Below are 14407 nucleotides of genomic sequence, written 5' to 3' on the forward strand. Positions count from 1 at the left end.
TAACTAGTTGCTGCTTGAGTTTTGTGCTCATGAATCGAATCTCCACACACACACAGGCCGTCCGTGGACGATTTTAACTGCCTGTGTTTTTCCACGCAAAAAAAAATGTGCAATTTATACAACCAGTAACTCAATTTACTCTTCCAAAGATATGGTAACTGTGAGACAGTGTAGTGGTACGACGTTCCATGTAAGTAGTATTGTCTTTTCCACCCAATTCTAAGAGTTTTTTAATATTTTCTGTGCTTCGAGTAGTTACTACGGACCGGGTTAAACTGTTTGTTTTTTGTTTGGGCGGGGTCGTTCAGTTCAGTACCACACTGTGCAACATGTATTTACCATGAGTACTGAACGTTGTTTGCTAATGCTAGTATTTTGATATGTTTGGCGCTATACAAAGTTGTAGAATTCTTTGAACATCCATGGATGAGTGTTTACAATTGGTGTTTTTGTTTCCATGTCGAATGTTCATTTACCGTCCTTTATTTAGGCAGGATAGGCTTAGCTAAGGCTTAGTGAATTGTCTAGAATTTAATTAAATTTATAAATGGAGTCAGACAGTTCATTGACCTGTCTGCTGATATAAAAATATGGTATGATTGATGGATGATGAACTGAGACCCTGCTCTACTTTCCGGATCACGCCACCACTTTTCACCCATGGCCATTTGTACACAAAACGTAAAAATATGTAAAAAGGATATCTCATTCTCATTGAGGTTAATTAGATACTTTATATTATTATTTCAAATCGATGAAAAAGTGGTGGCGCCATACGTAAACTTTCCCTTTCCGGAAAAGTTTCCGTATGGCGCCACCACTTTTTCATTCGATATAAAATAATATAGTATCTAATTTACCTCGATGAGATATCCCTTTATGTAAAAATTTGTGAAAAAGTGGTGGCGCCATTTGTCAAACTTTCCCATTTCCCTTTGTGTTTCTATCTTCTTGTGGTTTTGGTCAAACCAGTCCCTTCCCTTCACCCCCCCACCCTTTTGTCTTCCTATTCATTGTCTACCCCTGCTTTTTCTGCATGATTTCTGACTCCATTCATGTATTTCCACTTCACTGCTTATTTTATGTTAGACTTAGCTACTGCTAGAACTATGCGGTTTTGATTCGCTATATTGTCTCCCCGTAACCTCATAGTCATAGACGTACATCTCTCACGAAAATAACGAGTCTGCTTTTTTCCGGTTCTTTTATAACAAAAAATTTTAATTTTGGCAATGCAAATCTTTTGTTTTCTTTGTTTATTCATCTCGCCAAAATTAGGCTCTGTGTCCTTTGAACTCTCATTGGCCCTGGGGGCTACAGAAAATCCACTCCGCAATCTCAAAAATTTTTAAAAATGATAAATTCTTACCGTAACTCAGTCCCCTACTTCTCCGTTTTACCACTACTACACTACAAATGTCGATTGTCCCCGACCATGCGCGTATTTTTTCCCACAGGACAAACGTGGAGAATTATCTGCACACATTCGTCCTGGAAAAAAAAAATACCTGATCCGTAGTTTGTGTAAAAAACATATTATGGACATGTGTCTGGGAACACACTCTTCGTGGTTCCCAGACGCGTGTTGATAGGCCTACCACCTTACAGGTATGTTAAAAAGTTGTGAAAGTACAAAAAAACACAAAGAAATGCAAGAAAATAAAACTGGGTTTTATGTTAAGTTGTTTATTTTCAATGATTAACCACTTTCGGATGTAACTTATCAGGAAGGAAGTTTCCAAAATAAAATGCAATATATTTCAGCATTTATTTATTTTTTTTTTTCCCATTTTTTTTTCACCCTTATTGGCTTGTTTGGGCTTGTTTGGGCATGTTTCTCCACTGGTATCAAAATAAATCATTTTTCCTGATCGCATCACGTACATGTCAGCACAAATGGCTGTGCCTTTGTTTAGCGCCAAGGTCGAACGTGTGTACAATCTATTTTATGTTTTCCAAAAGGGCCACTATCGTAATCTGTTTTATGTACGGTACTCAGAAAGAGTGTCATCAACAGTACATTATATGACTCATAGATTTTGTTTGTTTGTTTGTTTGTTTGTTTGTTTGTTTGTTTGTTTGAATGATCTTCACATCAAGGGAACTCGGCAAACTCCTACAAGGGATATAAACACCAAGCTGGCAACAGCCAATCTCTCTCTTACAAACATTGGTTTAACTTCTATGATTATGAATTACACAAATCAAGAAACTGTGATTCATTAACGAGACGACAATATTCATTCTAGTCAGTGTGAAATCAGAGGTTAGCTTTGGGGATTCGAACCCACAACCTTGTGATTGCAAGTCCTACAGTCCAACCACTTGACCACGGTGACTTAATGATATACTGTCGGCCTACTTGCACAAGACGGCATTATCACACAATAATTACTAAAATAACTATTTTCCAAGAACACCCAAAACAGTAAGTTACATTTTGTTTTGTGAGAAAGCCTTGTTAATATTTTAATAATATAGGTTGTTTATTTCATGTTGTATCCAAGGCTACCCCTTTTTACAGTCTCGGTTATTGTTGTGGGGGAAAAAATGTAATAAATATTATCCAACCTTTGCTTGAATCTTTAATATTTCATTTCGCAACGACTAAAAATAATGAAGACAGGTGCATCTTTGCAAATTTTCAAGCCAAGTTTCTAATGCACAGACTCTAATATAAGAACTGTACAGCGTATGTTTGTCAATTGTCCAACACCCCAAGAACCACATCCATACCATTGAGTCACTGTCAACAGACATGACAGATTGTTTTAAATGTAAAGTAAGCTTTACTTTGTAAATCATCAATCATGAGGAAAGATTTTGTTTGTTTAGTCCGCTGTTACCAAGTGAACTTGTATTGAGCTAAACTGTAGGGCCTATTGCAGCGTGTCCTGATCAAACAATACACATGGCATATGGTTCAGGCTATGGCTTATGGGTCCCTACAATCATAATACAGTACATGAATACAGTCCCTACCTGATTGAGTGGGTTTTCCAATTGGGGTTCAGCGCTTGAAATTAACGCTGGAGGGCAGTGATTTTAGAGTTAATAATAATAATAATAATATCAAAGTCTTATTTATAGCGCACGTATCTACCAGACAAGGTACTCAAGGCGCTGAGTATAGAATACAAACTTCCAGAAAGATAGGTTAAATTGCAGTGATGAATTCTGAGACTCAATTATTTAGCACCTTATAAGGGTTAACAAGGTGCTACAGCCAGGAACACTGAGACAAACCCCTTCTTTTTTCGATGAGGGCACTGGGTTCTTTTCTATGCGTTAAACAACACTTGGGATCAATGGCTTTACATCCCAATTTACCTCGACTTCGTCTTGGTAAAATTCTCAAGAACCAGGCCTCGTTGGGATTAAACCGCTAGTTTGATTCACCACACATTGATTCCCTTATTATAGTTAGAAGTGCATTGAAGCTCTTCATGAAGAATTATTTTTTGTTTTTTTGTTTTTTTTTAAATCTGTTTTCTTTTTGCAGTTCCTCATTAGATGACAGTCAGTTGATAAGTGGAAAGATGAAAATCTCCATCGGTTACCGAGATGACAACCAGCCGCCCGGCCTACGCGCTGAAGAGGTGCCTCTCCAGTTCAGGGAGCCGTACGTGGAGGTCGGCTACCGGAAGCCCTACCAGCCTCTCACCTTCTACCTTAAGAGCTTCTTCCAGATTCACAACGAAAGCCTAAATGTGTGGACCCACGCCATCGCCTGCATCGCAATCGTATTCCAAGGAATCCGTTTGTGCTCCATGATCGACATGGAGAGGGATCCGTACGCTCCAATGTTCCGGATGTTCCTGATCAGCAGCGTGACGTACCTGTTCCTCAGTGCATGCGCACACTTGTTCCAGTCCATCAACGAGATCGGCCACCACGTGTGTTTCTTCATCGACTACATGGGAGTCAGCATCTACTGTTTCGCCGCCGGGATGGCTCAAGTTCATTTCTGCTCTCTGCCCTGGGTCTACAACCTCCTCCAGGGGTTTTACGTACCGCTGCATTGGCTGCTGTCGTTCCTCGTCTGTTTCTGCTGTAGTTACTCAAAGTATCGCTACAAGCGTCCGTACCCCTTTGCCCGAAAAGTCTGGCAAATGTCGTCGGTCGCGGCGGGGTACATCGTCGCCATTCTACCTATCTTTACGCGTCTTCTCTTCCAGGGTTTCTCGATTTTTCATGATATCGCGATGTTTTACCACGTAATCCAGGTCGCCTGTTTTCTGATTGGATCATTCTTCTTCGCCGCGCCCTTCCCGCAGAAGTTCTCGCCTGGTAACTTTGACATCGTCGGTCATGGCCATCAGCTCTTTCATATTTTCATGGCGCTGGTGTCGTACACGGAAGCAGAGGCTGTGTATCGAGATTACATCGACCGGAGGAACGTCTACTCAAGTCTTTTTACCCCCACACCGTCACTTGTGTATGGTTATTTTGTTCTACTTGTGGTCGCTAATTTCACCGTTGTTATTGTATTAGGACATAAAGTTAAGGCTAGGTTAGACAGGGAAAAAGAAGAATGAAAACTGGCCAAGTTGAATGGGAAAATGGTTTCCACAATGTAAGCAAAAAGATTACGCTAAGCACATGTCTGAAAACAAAACAACAGCGAGGGCCTTATTTCATAAAGAGATGCTTTTAAGCATGAAACATCTTCTGCTTACAGGAAAATGATTTCCACATTATCATCTACTGACTAACATGTAAGCAAGAAGATTGTGCTAAGCGTGTCTGATATGAAAACAAAACAAAATCCAGGGCCTTATTGCACAGAGATGCTTTTAAGCATAAAACAATTCTCTGCTTAGTAAAATAAGCAGGAAGGCAGACATGTGAAATTGTGGAATTCATTTTTTTCTTTCACTTTAGCATTTTTTTATTATTCAAGTTATTATTGTACATGTATGTAGAATGTACAATATGCATTCACCATGCATATAGTCCTTGTAATAATTACCATCGACTGGTTTGACATTTAATTATGTGAGATCATTAGCAGTACTGCATTGCATCAGGCCAGACCTATCAATCTTAAAGTTGTGAGAGTAAAAACAAATGTTGGTTGGATTTTGTCAGCAAGATGATAATTTCCTAGCGCAGTTTAATATAATAGTGAAAGCTTTAAGGTTCTTGTACTATAATAAATAAGTGCAATTCTTTTGACGCAGCGAGTTACATACATGCAGGGAAATTTACGACACAGGGACATAAGAGATATCCTGCACGCACTTTTTATTACAAAATAAAAAATTGTAACTAACGTAGGGTGCGTCGTGCATAAAGCTGTGTTTTGTCTCGGGCCAATAATATTATCTAGACAAGAAGGCTGCCTTAGCCTAATCAGCAAAACTAACTCTGGAAAAAAAATTGTGTTTTGTCATATTTTTTTTGTATCAAAACAACGATCACCGTTATCAATATATTACCTTGGAGAAATTTTGTTTTGACTGCAGCCTCTACATGAATGGTTAATTATGTGAAAATGTACAATGTACAGTGTATGTGGACAGTTTTTGTTCTTAAATACGATTGTCCAAGCTTGTATCAATGCTTTAAGGTCCGGACTGGAACTCTCAGTATGCTGATCGGAAATAACACCAGGGCCAAATTTCATAGAATCGCTTCTAAATGCGAAAAATATTCCTTTTAAAAACAATTGTGTTCTAAGGAGAAATTTAGTATTTTATCAGTTCCATTTGTACACGCGACATGATACAATGTAGTTTGGCTGGTAACCTTATTCTGGTAAGCATAGTTTTGTTGTCCTGAGCTACTCTTTAGTAGGATTTGAAACTTGGGAGGTTTGCGGTAACCCCATGTGAACACCATGTGAATATCTCTTTTTGAGTAGTTTTGGTTCTGCAAAGAACAGTTGGTTAACGGCTCTAATTTTTGTGCTTTCAAAGCAACTCAGTAACTCAGAGCCTAAGTCTAGTGCGCTAGACCACTCGGCCACGACACGACACGCCACTGGAGGTTCCACGCCTATGCCATCTCACCATCCACACATAATTATGTTAACCAACTATTTCTTACTTGGCAGTTGTGCGATGAAATTTAACCAAAGGTGTTTGCCTAGTGTTAGATATAAGTGTCAGATCAAACACTTTGTCATGAAGTCTCTCCGACAGACAAACCATGTAAATGAGAAATGTTAATTTTCCCCATTTGCTATCACCTTGAAAATATCATTTAAAGGCATTGGACACTATTGGTAATTACTCAAAATAATTGTTGGCATACAAATTTACTTGGTAACGAGCACTGGAGAGCTGGTGATCAGTTGATAGTAAAAGTACATTGTGAGAAACGGCTCCCTCTGAAGTAACATAGTTTTTGAGAAAGTAAGTAGTTTCTCATGCAACTACTTGGGCACACTCCATGGCTGTTTAGGAGTTATCCCTTTACATCGTTGCACTGAATTTCCTTTACTTTAGCCACGGGCTGTTTGTGTAGTAAAAGCTTAGTGATATCAGTCATTTGTATGTGCTCACTAGCACTAGCAGTGTTCTACTCTTGACTTGTTTATCGGCAATCCCGCTGTAAACTTGTATCTGCAGGATGGAAACTAATGGCTGCCTAGTAACCCTAAATTGTCTCGCAGGAAATCAGTCGCGGTCACCAGCTGTTCCTTGTAGACACGATACATTTGTCGTTGCTTCGTAACAAAGCATGTTTTTTTGTGTTACTTATGAATTCATATACCATGATCAGTCAAAGTTCCATGAACATGTTTGTTTGAGTATAGGCTATGCTTGACTGCTTGCCGCGCTTGACTGATGAATTATTCTAAACCTAAAAATGGTGAATGATGTATTACTTCATGTTGCTGAGGTTTTGGGTATTGGGGTTTTCATCATGAAATACTTCACTGCATAATGGTTGTCTGAATTTGCATTATACATTAATACAGAGATTTGTTTCATCATTTTGGTACTTCAGATTCCCACTGCTTGTACGTATTTAACATAGTGCACAAGACGCCTGTTCATATGTTTTGATTTGTGTCGGAATTTGAAAAATGTCTTTAATTGCTGTCACAGTGTGTTGAGTTACTCTCCGGTATGAGGAAGTTGCACAGGGGGATGTTTTTCATTTCCAGTGGAGATTCACAAAATGAAAATCATAGAAAAATTAAATTGGCAAAAAACTTATCTTGGCAAAAAATAGGTTACCAGCCTGAGCCAGAACATCATACATAATAATAATAATAATAATAATAATAATAATAAGATTTATAACGCGCACGTATTCACCCTGACCTGGGTGTTCAAGACACAGAAACCATTGCTGCGACTGGTACCCCGGTGGAAACTTGCTTAGCTGAGAAATTTGCTATAAAGCAGAATGTTCTGCTCGAACAGCGATATGAAAATTGGCCCTGGGCTGGACGACTGCACAACTTATAAATATTTGTCATTAAAAAAGTGAATGCATAGTTCTAATGCAAACGCAGTCACCTTTATTCCACACACACACACACACAGAGCAAACCAATTCCACATGAAAAAATAAAAATGAGTTAAATCCTTCAGGCTATGTGCGAGCCATTCTCAATCCCTTGAAGTGATTTCACGGGATTTTCATTTCTATATTCCAGAAATAATGTTCTCAATGAATGGTTTACTCCTGTATTTTATTTAAAGACACTGATCACTATTGGTAATTTATTGTCAAAGGAAAGACTAGTCTTCTCACTTTGTGTATCTCAACATCTATATGCATAAAATAACAAACCTGTGAAAATTTCATCTCAATTGCGAGTAATAATGAAAGAAAAAACACCCTTGTCATGCGAAGTTGTGTGCTTTCAGATGCTTGATTTTGAGACTTCAAAATCTAATTCTGAGGTCTCAGAATCAAATTCGTAGAGTTTATTTCTCAAAAACTACATTACTTCAGAGGGAGCCGCTTCTCACAATGTTTTATACTATCAACCACTCCCCATTACTCGTTACTAAGTAAGGTTTTACGCTTATAATATTTTTGAGTAATTACAAATAGTGTCCCCTGCATTTAACAGATGCTGCTGTTTGCTGAACCCTGTCTTTTAAAACGGACGGCCTTCTTGGAGTTACTTACCCCTGGGAAAATAATGTAATCTAAACGGCCAAATCACAAAAATCTAATTATAGAAGAAAAAGAAGAAAAAAACAATACCCGGGAACCATCACCTCTGAAGTTTAGTTTTCATGTTTTTATTTTTGTTGCAAGGTCTGTTGGTTCATTAATACTAGAGTAGTTTTCTTTGCAGGTATTGTGTCTATAAATCAGCATTAAATTGACAAAACCAAACAACTCTACCTTTGACATAGTGTAAAATCTACGCACTTTCTTTTGAGCGAACCTTTTTTTTTAATTGTCTGTAGCAAGTCCTTTTAAACCCAACATCCTGAGTTCCGTAAAATATTCAGAAACTGTGACTTGTTTTTGAATTCAAATCTCTATTTAAAAAGCGCCCGAAATGGTTTAGAAATGGTGTGTACACACATCACAATGTCAGTGCTTCATTTGTAATGTAAATTATACAAGTGCCAAGTTCACTGTAGTACCCTCAAATATTATAGAACCATCGACAAATTCCGAAAGATTCTGAAAACCCCTGAAGTCTTTTTTGTTAAAAGATTTGAGAAATCCATGTAAAAAATCGCCTGTACATTGTTAAAGTGCAAAATTCACTCTCTGTAGTACCTTCAAATATCAAATAAATAAAAATATAAAAAAACCTGAAATCTATTTTGTTAAAAGATTTGAGCAATCCAAGTCTTAAATCCGAAATTTGCTGACTAATGTGGCATTGTTTGTCTGCGTGCGGTTCACATGTACGTGTATCAATTATCGTCTACTCTGCTCCTAATACTACTGATTGAACGATGAAGCGTGCATCCATATCTAGGCACAAGAGAAATAATTGAATTTGCAGACAGTGTAAGTAAATCAGGCACGATAAATCACTCTACACTCTACACACAGTTGGTTTTTCAATAGAAGCGTACACACTGAACCATCTAATAGCAGGATACGTATGTCTTTGTATTTTTAGATATTATTGAGATTATTAGATGAGATATAATGTCAAAGTTAATTTTCTTTCGAGAAGAATGTATAAGATATTAAATTATTGCGTATATTTTTTTGTGAGTAAGGAAAGAATTAACTAATTTATTTGTAGTCGTAACGGTATTTGAAGTAGTACTTTCACAGCTTATTGAGTCAAGATCTTTACCACATACATCAGCCATCTTGTTTGCTTCCCATAGGAATGTACACAAACCAAAGTGAGGCTGGGAGGGATTTTGTTTAGTCTGTTCCCATTTGTGTGCATGCTTATGGTACCTCCTGATTGTGTTGTGTATACAGGGAGCTTGACTTTGATGGACACAGTGTGAGTTAACTCGGCTGTAAACTAAAAAATAGTACTTTTCAGTTGGAGCAGTGGCGGAGCCCGACTACTTCAGCCATGTCTGAATTGGCGGCTTTGGCTATGTATGGCTATGGCTGTTCCTATGGCTGATGCTAAAGGCATTTTATGCTTCAAAACAAAGTGACCTAGCCGCAGTCACCAATTCAAAGGCAGCCAGAAACAGCTTTTTGGCTGTGGCTACAAAACAACATACTAATGAAGAGAGTGGTTTATTCATGTTGCAGTAGTGCTGGCCTCTAGTGCATAATCCGACTGAAATAATCAAAGTATAATTTATAAAGATTGTCTGCCCACTGAAATTATGGAAACTATGGTCAGTTATCGCTGAAACTGAAAAAAAAAAATGTGATAAAAATACTCTCCCGAAATAAGACAAAGAAAGCAACTGAATTAAAGAAAAAACTTTAATTTATTGTATAAATATAAATTGTATTTGGATAATATTACACATTTTCAATGCTACGATTATGATGATAATATTAATAACCATCTATTTTTGTTAATTTAGTGGTGATGGTTCTTTGAAAATATATAAATTCATGGTGTGAATTTTAGATTTCTTCTCTTAGTGCTAGTGTTAAGTGTGTTTAGAAATTTAGTGCAATTGTGTTTTGAGTCGGGAGTGCGAATCGTTTTGCAGTCACTTTCGTAGCTTTCTTTAGAGTTCAGAGCAAAAAAAAATGCAGATATAACCTATGGGAAGAAATTGATTGTAGAATTTAAAATAAGATGGTGGTTTTGTAACATCAGGCAGAAAGCATTGTGTGTCATTTTGAAGGGCTTTGCAGAGGAGCCAACTTCTGTAAGCAAATTGTCATATTATTTGCTCAATTGGGACGCCCACGTTTGGGTTGAACACCCATGTGTGACAAAAACAAAATAGCATCTTGGCTAGATTTTTCAAACTAATTTGGTGAAATTTTGAACCAAATCCTTGTTTGATTTGACTCATATTTAAATGACTTTTTGGTATAATTCATATCCTCATTTGACATGTACAAAAGATTTAATTGTCCTATTTTCTGTAAGTTTAGGGTTTTTGATACTGATAACTTAATCGATCATACAGGTGTGAAAGGAATAGGGGTGGAGGTTGAGGTACATGTATAAAATGTGATAGTTACATGTACTGCTGCGAATGGACTGGTTGTGGGAGGAGGTTGAAGTACAGTGTGATGAATGACACGTACTGCTGACGTCCCCTCCCCTTCCCCATCCTTCATCCCATATTTTATAGGATTACACTTGGTAACTATCCAAAGTAGAAAAAGGGAACTACTTTCAAGCAGCTTTACATCCAGCCGAATTGATTTGATGTGCAAACGCAATTATCATCGTGGTGTTTGTATAATTGACAATCATATTTTGGCCAAAAGCTTGCAATGTGGTTAAAATTCCATTGTTGTCGCTTCTATTGTGAGTCTGCATGTAATGCCCTTAAGTGGCAAGTAAAGGTTAGTTTTCTACGCAAAGACAAGTTTGACGCATTTTTTTAAAAGCAAATACATACAGATACTTGTAGCTTTTCTATTTTTTATTTCTATTTTTGTTAAAGGTGTCCCAGTAAATGTCAGAGGATCATGAGTGGGAAACAAAATGTCTGTGAATAGTAAAGGCCCGGTCACACAGGCCCTGATAACGAGAACGAAAACAAGAACGATCAAAATGCATGCCCTCGATTGGTTGAACGAGCGTGGGTGAATTCTGCGTGGAGCATTTCAACCAATAGGATGTGTTTCTTTGCGTCGTTGTTGTTATTGTTTTTTGTTACTGCTCCAGTGTAACTTGGCCTTAAGTCTGGTTTAATCACTTAAAAAATAATGAAGATACATCATTATAGAGCCAACAGGAAACATCAATCAAGATATTGTCAGTTCTTTGAAGGTCAAAAAGAGTTTTCAATACTTTCTTTCTACTTGCCTCTTCAATCTTATCAGGCCTGTTTTCTGTTAAATTCAAAAGTTATGTCAGTATTATAGTTTCCCATTATGTTTAACGACTCAAGACTATTAATGATCCTCTGATATTTTAATATCTCATTGACCTTTATAGAAGGTATATACATCATGTAGTTAAAAGTGTAAAATGTTAAGATGTGACTATTCGTGTCTGGATATTTGATGTTATATTCTTTATACTTAAAGATGAAAGCCTTCTGAAAAAAATAATATGCAATTTGTAAAAAAAATTATAATAATAGCATCCACAGCGCTTGAATGTTATTTTGCCTTTGTAAGACTTTTTGTTACAAAACATCAGGCCACTATTCTTTTGCATTTATTGTGGTTCGGTTGGATGGTAAGCATTTTGCCACAGCTAATTCTATTTTCTCACTATTTTGTCAAACACGTTACTTGTTATCTTTTTTGTGACAAAAATGAATCATCACACATGCAGATTGTATTTTAAGTGTGGGTAGAAGCTCTCTGGAATAGACCTTTATCATGGTTCAGCCATCTTGAATTTTTGTTTCAAATTGGTATCAATGTAATCAAACCGAGGCTGAAAGAACAACATAGTCTGGTTCCTATTCTCAAAATGATTATGCAATTGTTATTCGATACAAGGAACATGACCAAGATGGAGACAGCCTGATTGAGGTCTATTGACCTTACTCATTTACATAAACATTCAAAAACATAACTTTTGTTACCTTATATTTTATTTTGAAACAGTGATATAAACATAAAATACATCAGTATGTACATTTTGTCAAGTCAGGTGTATATTTTAGTAAAAATTTAAGTTGATCTTAGTATATCAAAAGGTAGTTTTATTTTGTTTATCCTTTGTTTTCTTCAACTATAGTAGGCATAAACAACTTGTGAAATTTATGAAGTTTTTACAAAATTTGAAAGAATCCTTTACACTCCAGACACTTTCCTTGAAGTCATTTGGGTTCCCCTGAATGTTATTGCTGATAACTTTGTACTTGGGACACATTAAGTTATGTGATTGTTTAAAGTGTGTGTACTTGTTGTGTCACTTGGGTTTGTATAATTGTGTGTCTAATAAAACAGATTTCAAGTTGAATGCTGTGATAAATTTGTGTTACTTTGTACTATGTGTTGCTTTTTTATACGACTGTTTTGTGTTTGATTGTATTCAGACATGCAATGTTTTAGATAGTCAGCTATTTACCTTTTGTTGGCGTTTATAGAATAGCGCCATAGAAAACTGAAGGGTGAAAAAAAAACATTGGAAATGTTATCATGGTCGTTTTAGCTTTCACAGTCTAACAAAATAGCATTGTTTTTCGTTTCCGGATAATAATTCAAACATAGGGCGCTTGGAGTTACAACAAAGAGTTCAAAGTTTAGACCTAGACAAAAGGCTAAGTGCATTCATTTTAAACTTACTATATAGTTAAATAGTACTTGAAAGCAGATAACAATGTTTTTGTAGTTTCCATTTAATAACACACATTCCTGAGAGGTCATACAAAAAGAAAAATTACCTCCCGAGATTTTAGTCGTACAAATTCTATATTTTGCGTTACTTTTATACAAAGTAGGCTAGTCTTATGTTCAGGCCTGTAATGATTCGTTGTTGACGGAAGGTCAAGCACCAAGTCATTTTCTCTTCGGTAAAGGGCACCCTATGAGGAATTTGTACTAGAACATTTCATGGGCACCAAGGCGATGACCAGGGGGCATCGAGGCATTTACCTTTATTGTCTACGTGATGTATGAAAGATAAACATTGGACAAGAATAATTTTAGATTGCATTATATCTTTACATCTTCCCAAAATAATCAATCAAGTTGGCAAACTCGTTACTTGTGTCTGTATTTTTTTTTTTTTTTTTTTTTAACGAAATCGTGGCGCAGAAGTATTTTCAATCAACATTTTTGAGACTGCATCTGCTCGGAGGTTTTTATGAAATTAGCCCCGTAAGACTTCACGATCGAATGGCGCCTCTTCCTGTCATTAGGAATTCATAACCTCGGTGTAGCAAGTTCACATGTAATGATGATCAATCGAAAAAGGGAAGTTCTGGAAATCAATTCAGTTTTAAAGGCACTGGCCACGGTTTGGTTAATAATGATATTATCAAAAAACAGTTGGTGTTCCAACATAGTACGCATTAAAACGATGAACATTAATTTTGCTATATTGGTCATCGAAGTTGCAAGTGAATAACGAAAGATAAACACATAATGTTGCAAAAATTGTGTTTGCTTTCCCCCCAATTATAAGAAGCGTTCGTTACCGCGGTAACGCTTCTCAGATTGTACTTTTTGGTACCACCGTGCCTCCTGCGGTGGACAATAATTTATTATTCGCTCTGGATTTTTCGGCGATTTCCCAAAAATGAAATGATTTTTTTTCTTCACATTTTAATATTTTTATTGTATACAACTAGAGTTATTTAGGATATTATTATAACGATCGAACGGTTTCAAAAACCAAGGGTATAGTTTGGCTCCAACCCCTCCTCTATGTTGAATAGTGTCGACAATCATCCGTGTACGATCTTCGCAGCGCTGGGAACTATTTCCGGGAAATTGTATCACTTTACCAGTTTACAGAATCGCTCTCGATTAATACTCCCATAGGCCCATATGTCTTACGGTTGCGTGATGCATTGTCAAAATTAACCATTGGCGCCTTTATGGAGTCAGACGGTGGCAGAGTGCTCAGCAGCTGGAGATACGGGGGCGCGAAGGCCGTGTCCGAAACGGCGACTTCGGCTACAGCTACGGCTAGATCGCGCGCGTCTGCCTATTCTTCAACACTCAATCTGGTAGACGCGCTGATCTATACGTAGCCGGCTGTAGCCGAAGTCGTCGTTTCGGACACGGCCTAATTAGAGATTGCAGCAGTCACCATGATGGATGGATGGATGGATGTCTGTTTGGCAAATATTATTTGAAAAGCACTTCGACAGAACCAAAAATTGCCTGGGGGGTGGGGCGGGGGGCGGTGCGGTACTTTGACAATCCCTGGCCAATAAAAAAAACCGCA

The 14407-nt window shown here is 37.3% G+C and overlaps 1 protein-coding gene across 1 annotated transcript; it reads left to right on the plus strand.

Annotated features, from left to right (window-relative positions):
* Window positions 1–41: 41 nt before the first annotated feature.
* LOC117304856 (membrane progestin receptor beta-like) lies at window positions 42–5800 on the plus strand. The gene is made up of 2 exons (XM_033789478.1): window positions 42–190; window positions 3503–5800. The coding sequence occupies exon 2, from the start codon at window positions 3540–3542 to the stop codon at window positions 4536–4538; it is 999 nt and encodes a 332-aa protein (XP_033645369.1). The 5' UTR covers window positions 42–190; window positions 3503–3539; the 3' UTR covers window positions 4539–5800.
* Window positions 5801–14407: the final 8607 nt, after the last annotated feature.

Source organism: Asterias rubens, chromosome 21, assembly GCF_902459465.1.
Source record: "Asterias rubens chromosome 21, eAstRub1.3, whole genome shotgun sequence".
NCBI classification, from domain to species: Eukaryota; Metazoa; Echinodermata; class Asteroidea; order Forcipulatida; family Asteriidae; genus Asterias; species Asterias rubens.

Excerpts from the sequence above, each read along its gene's own strand:
- LOC117304856 (XM_033789478.1), top strand. The coding sequence starts at position 3,540 with ATGAAAATCTCCATCGGTTACCGAGATGACAACCAGCCGCCCGGCCTA.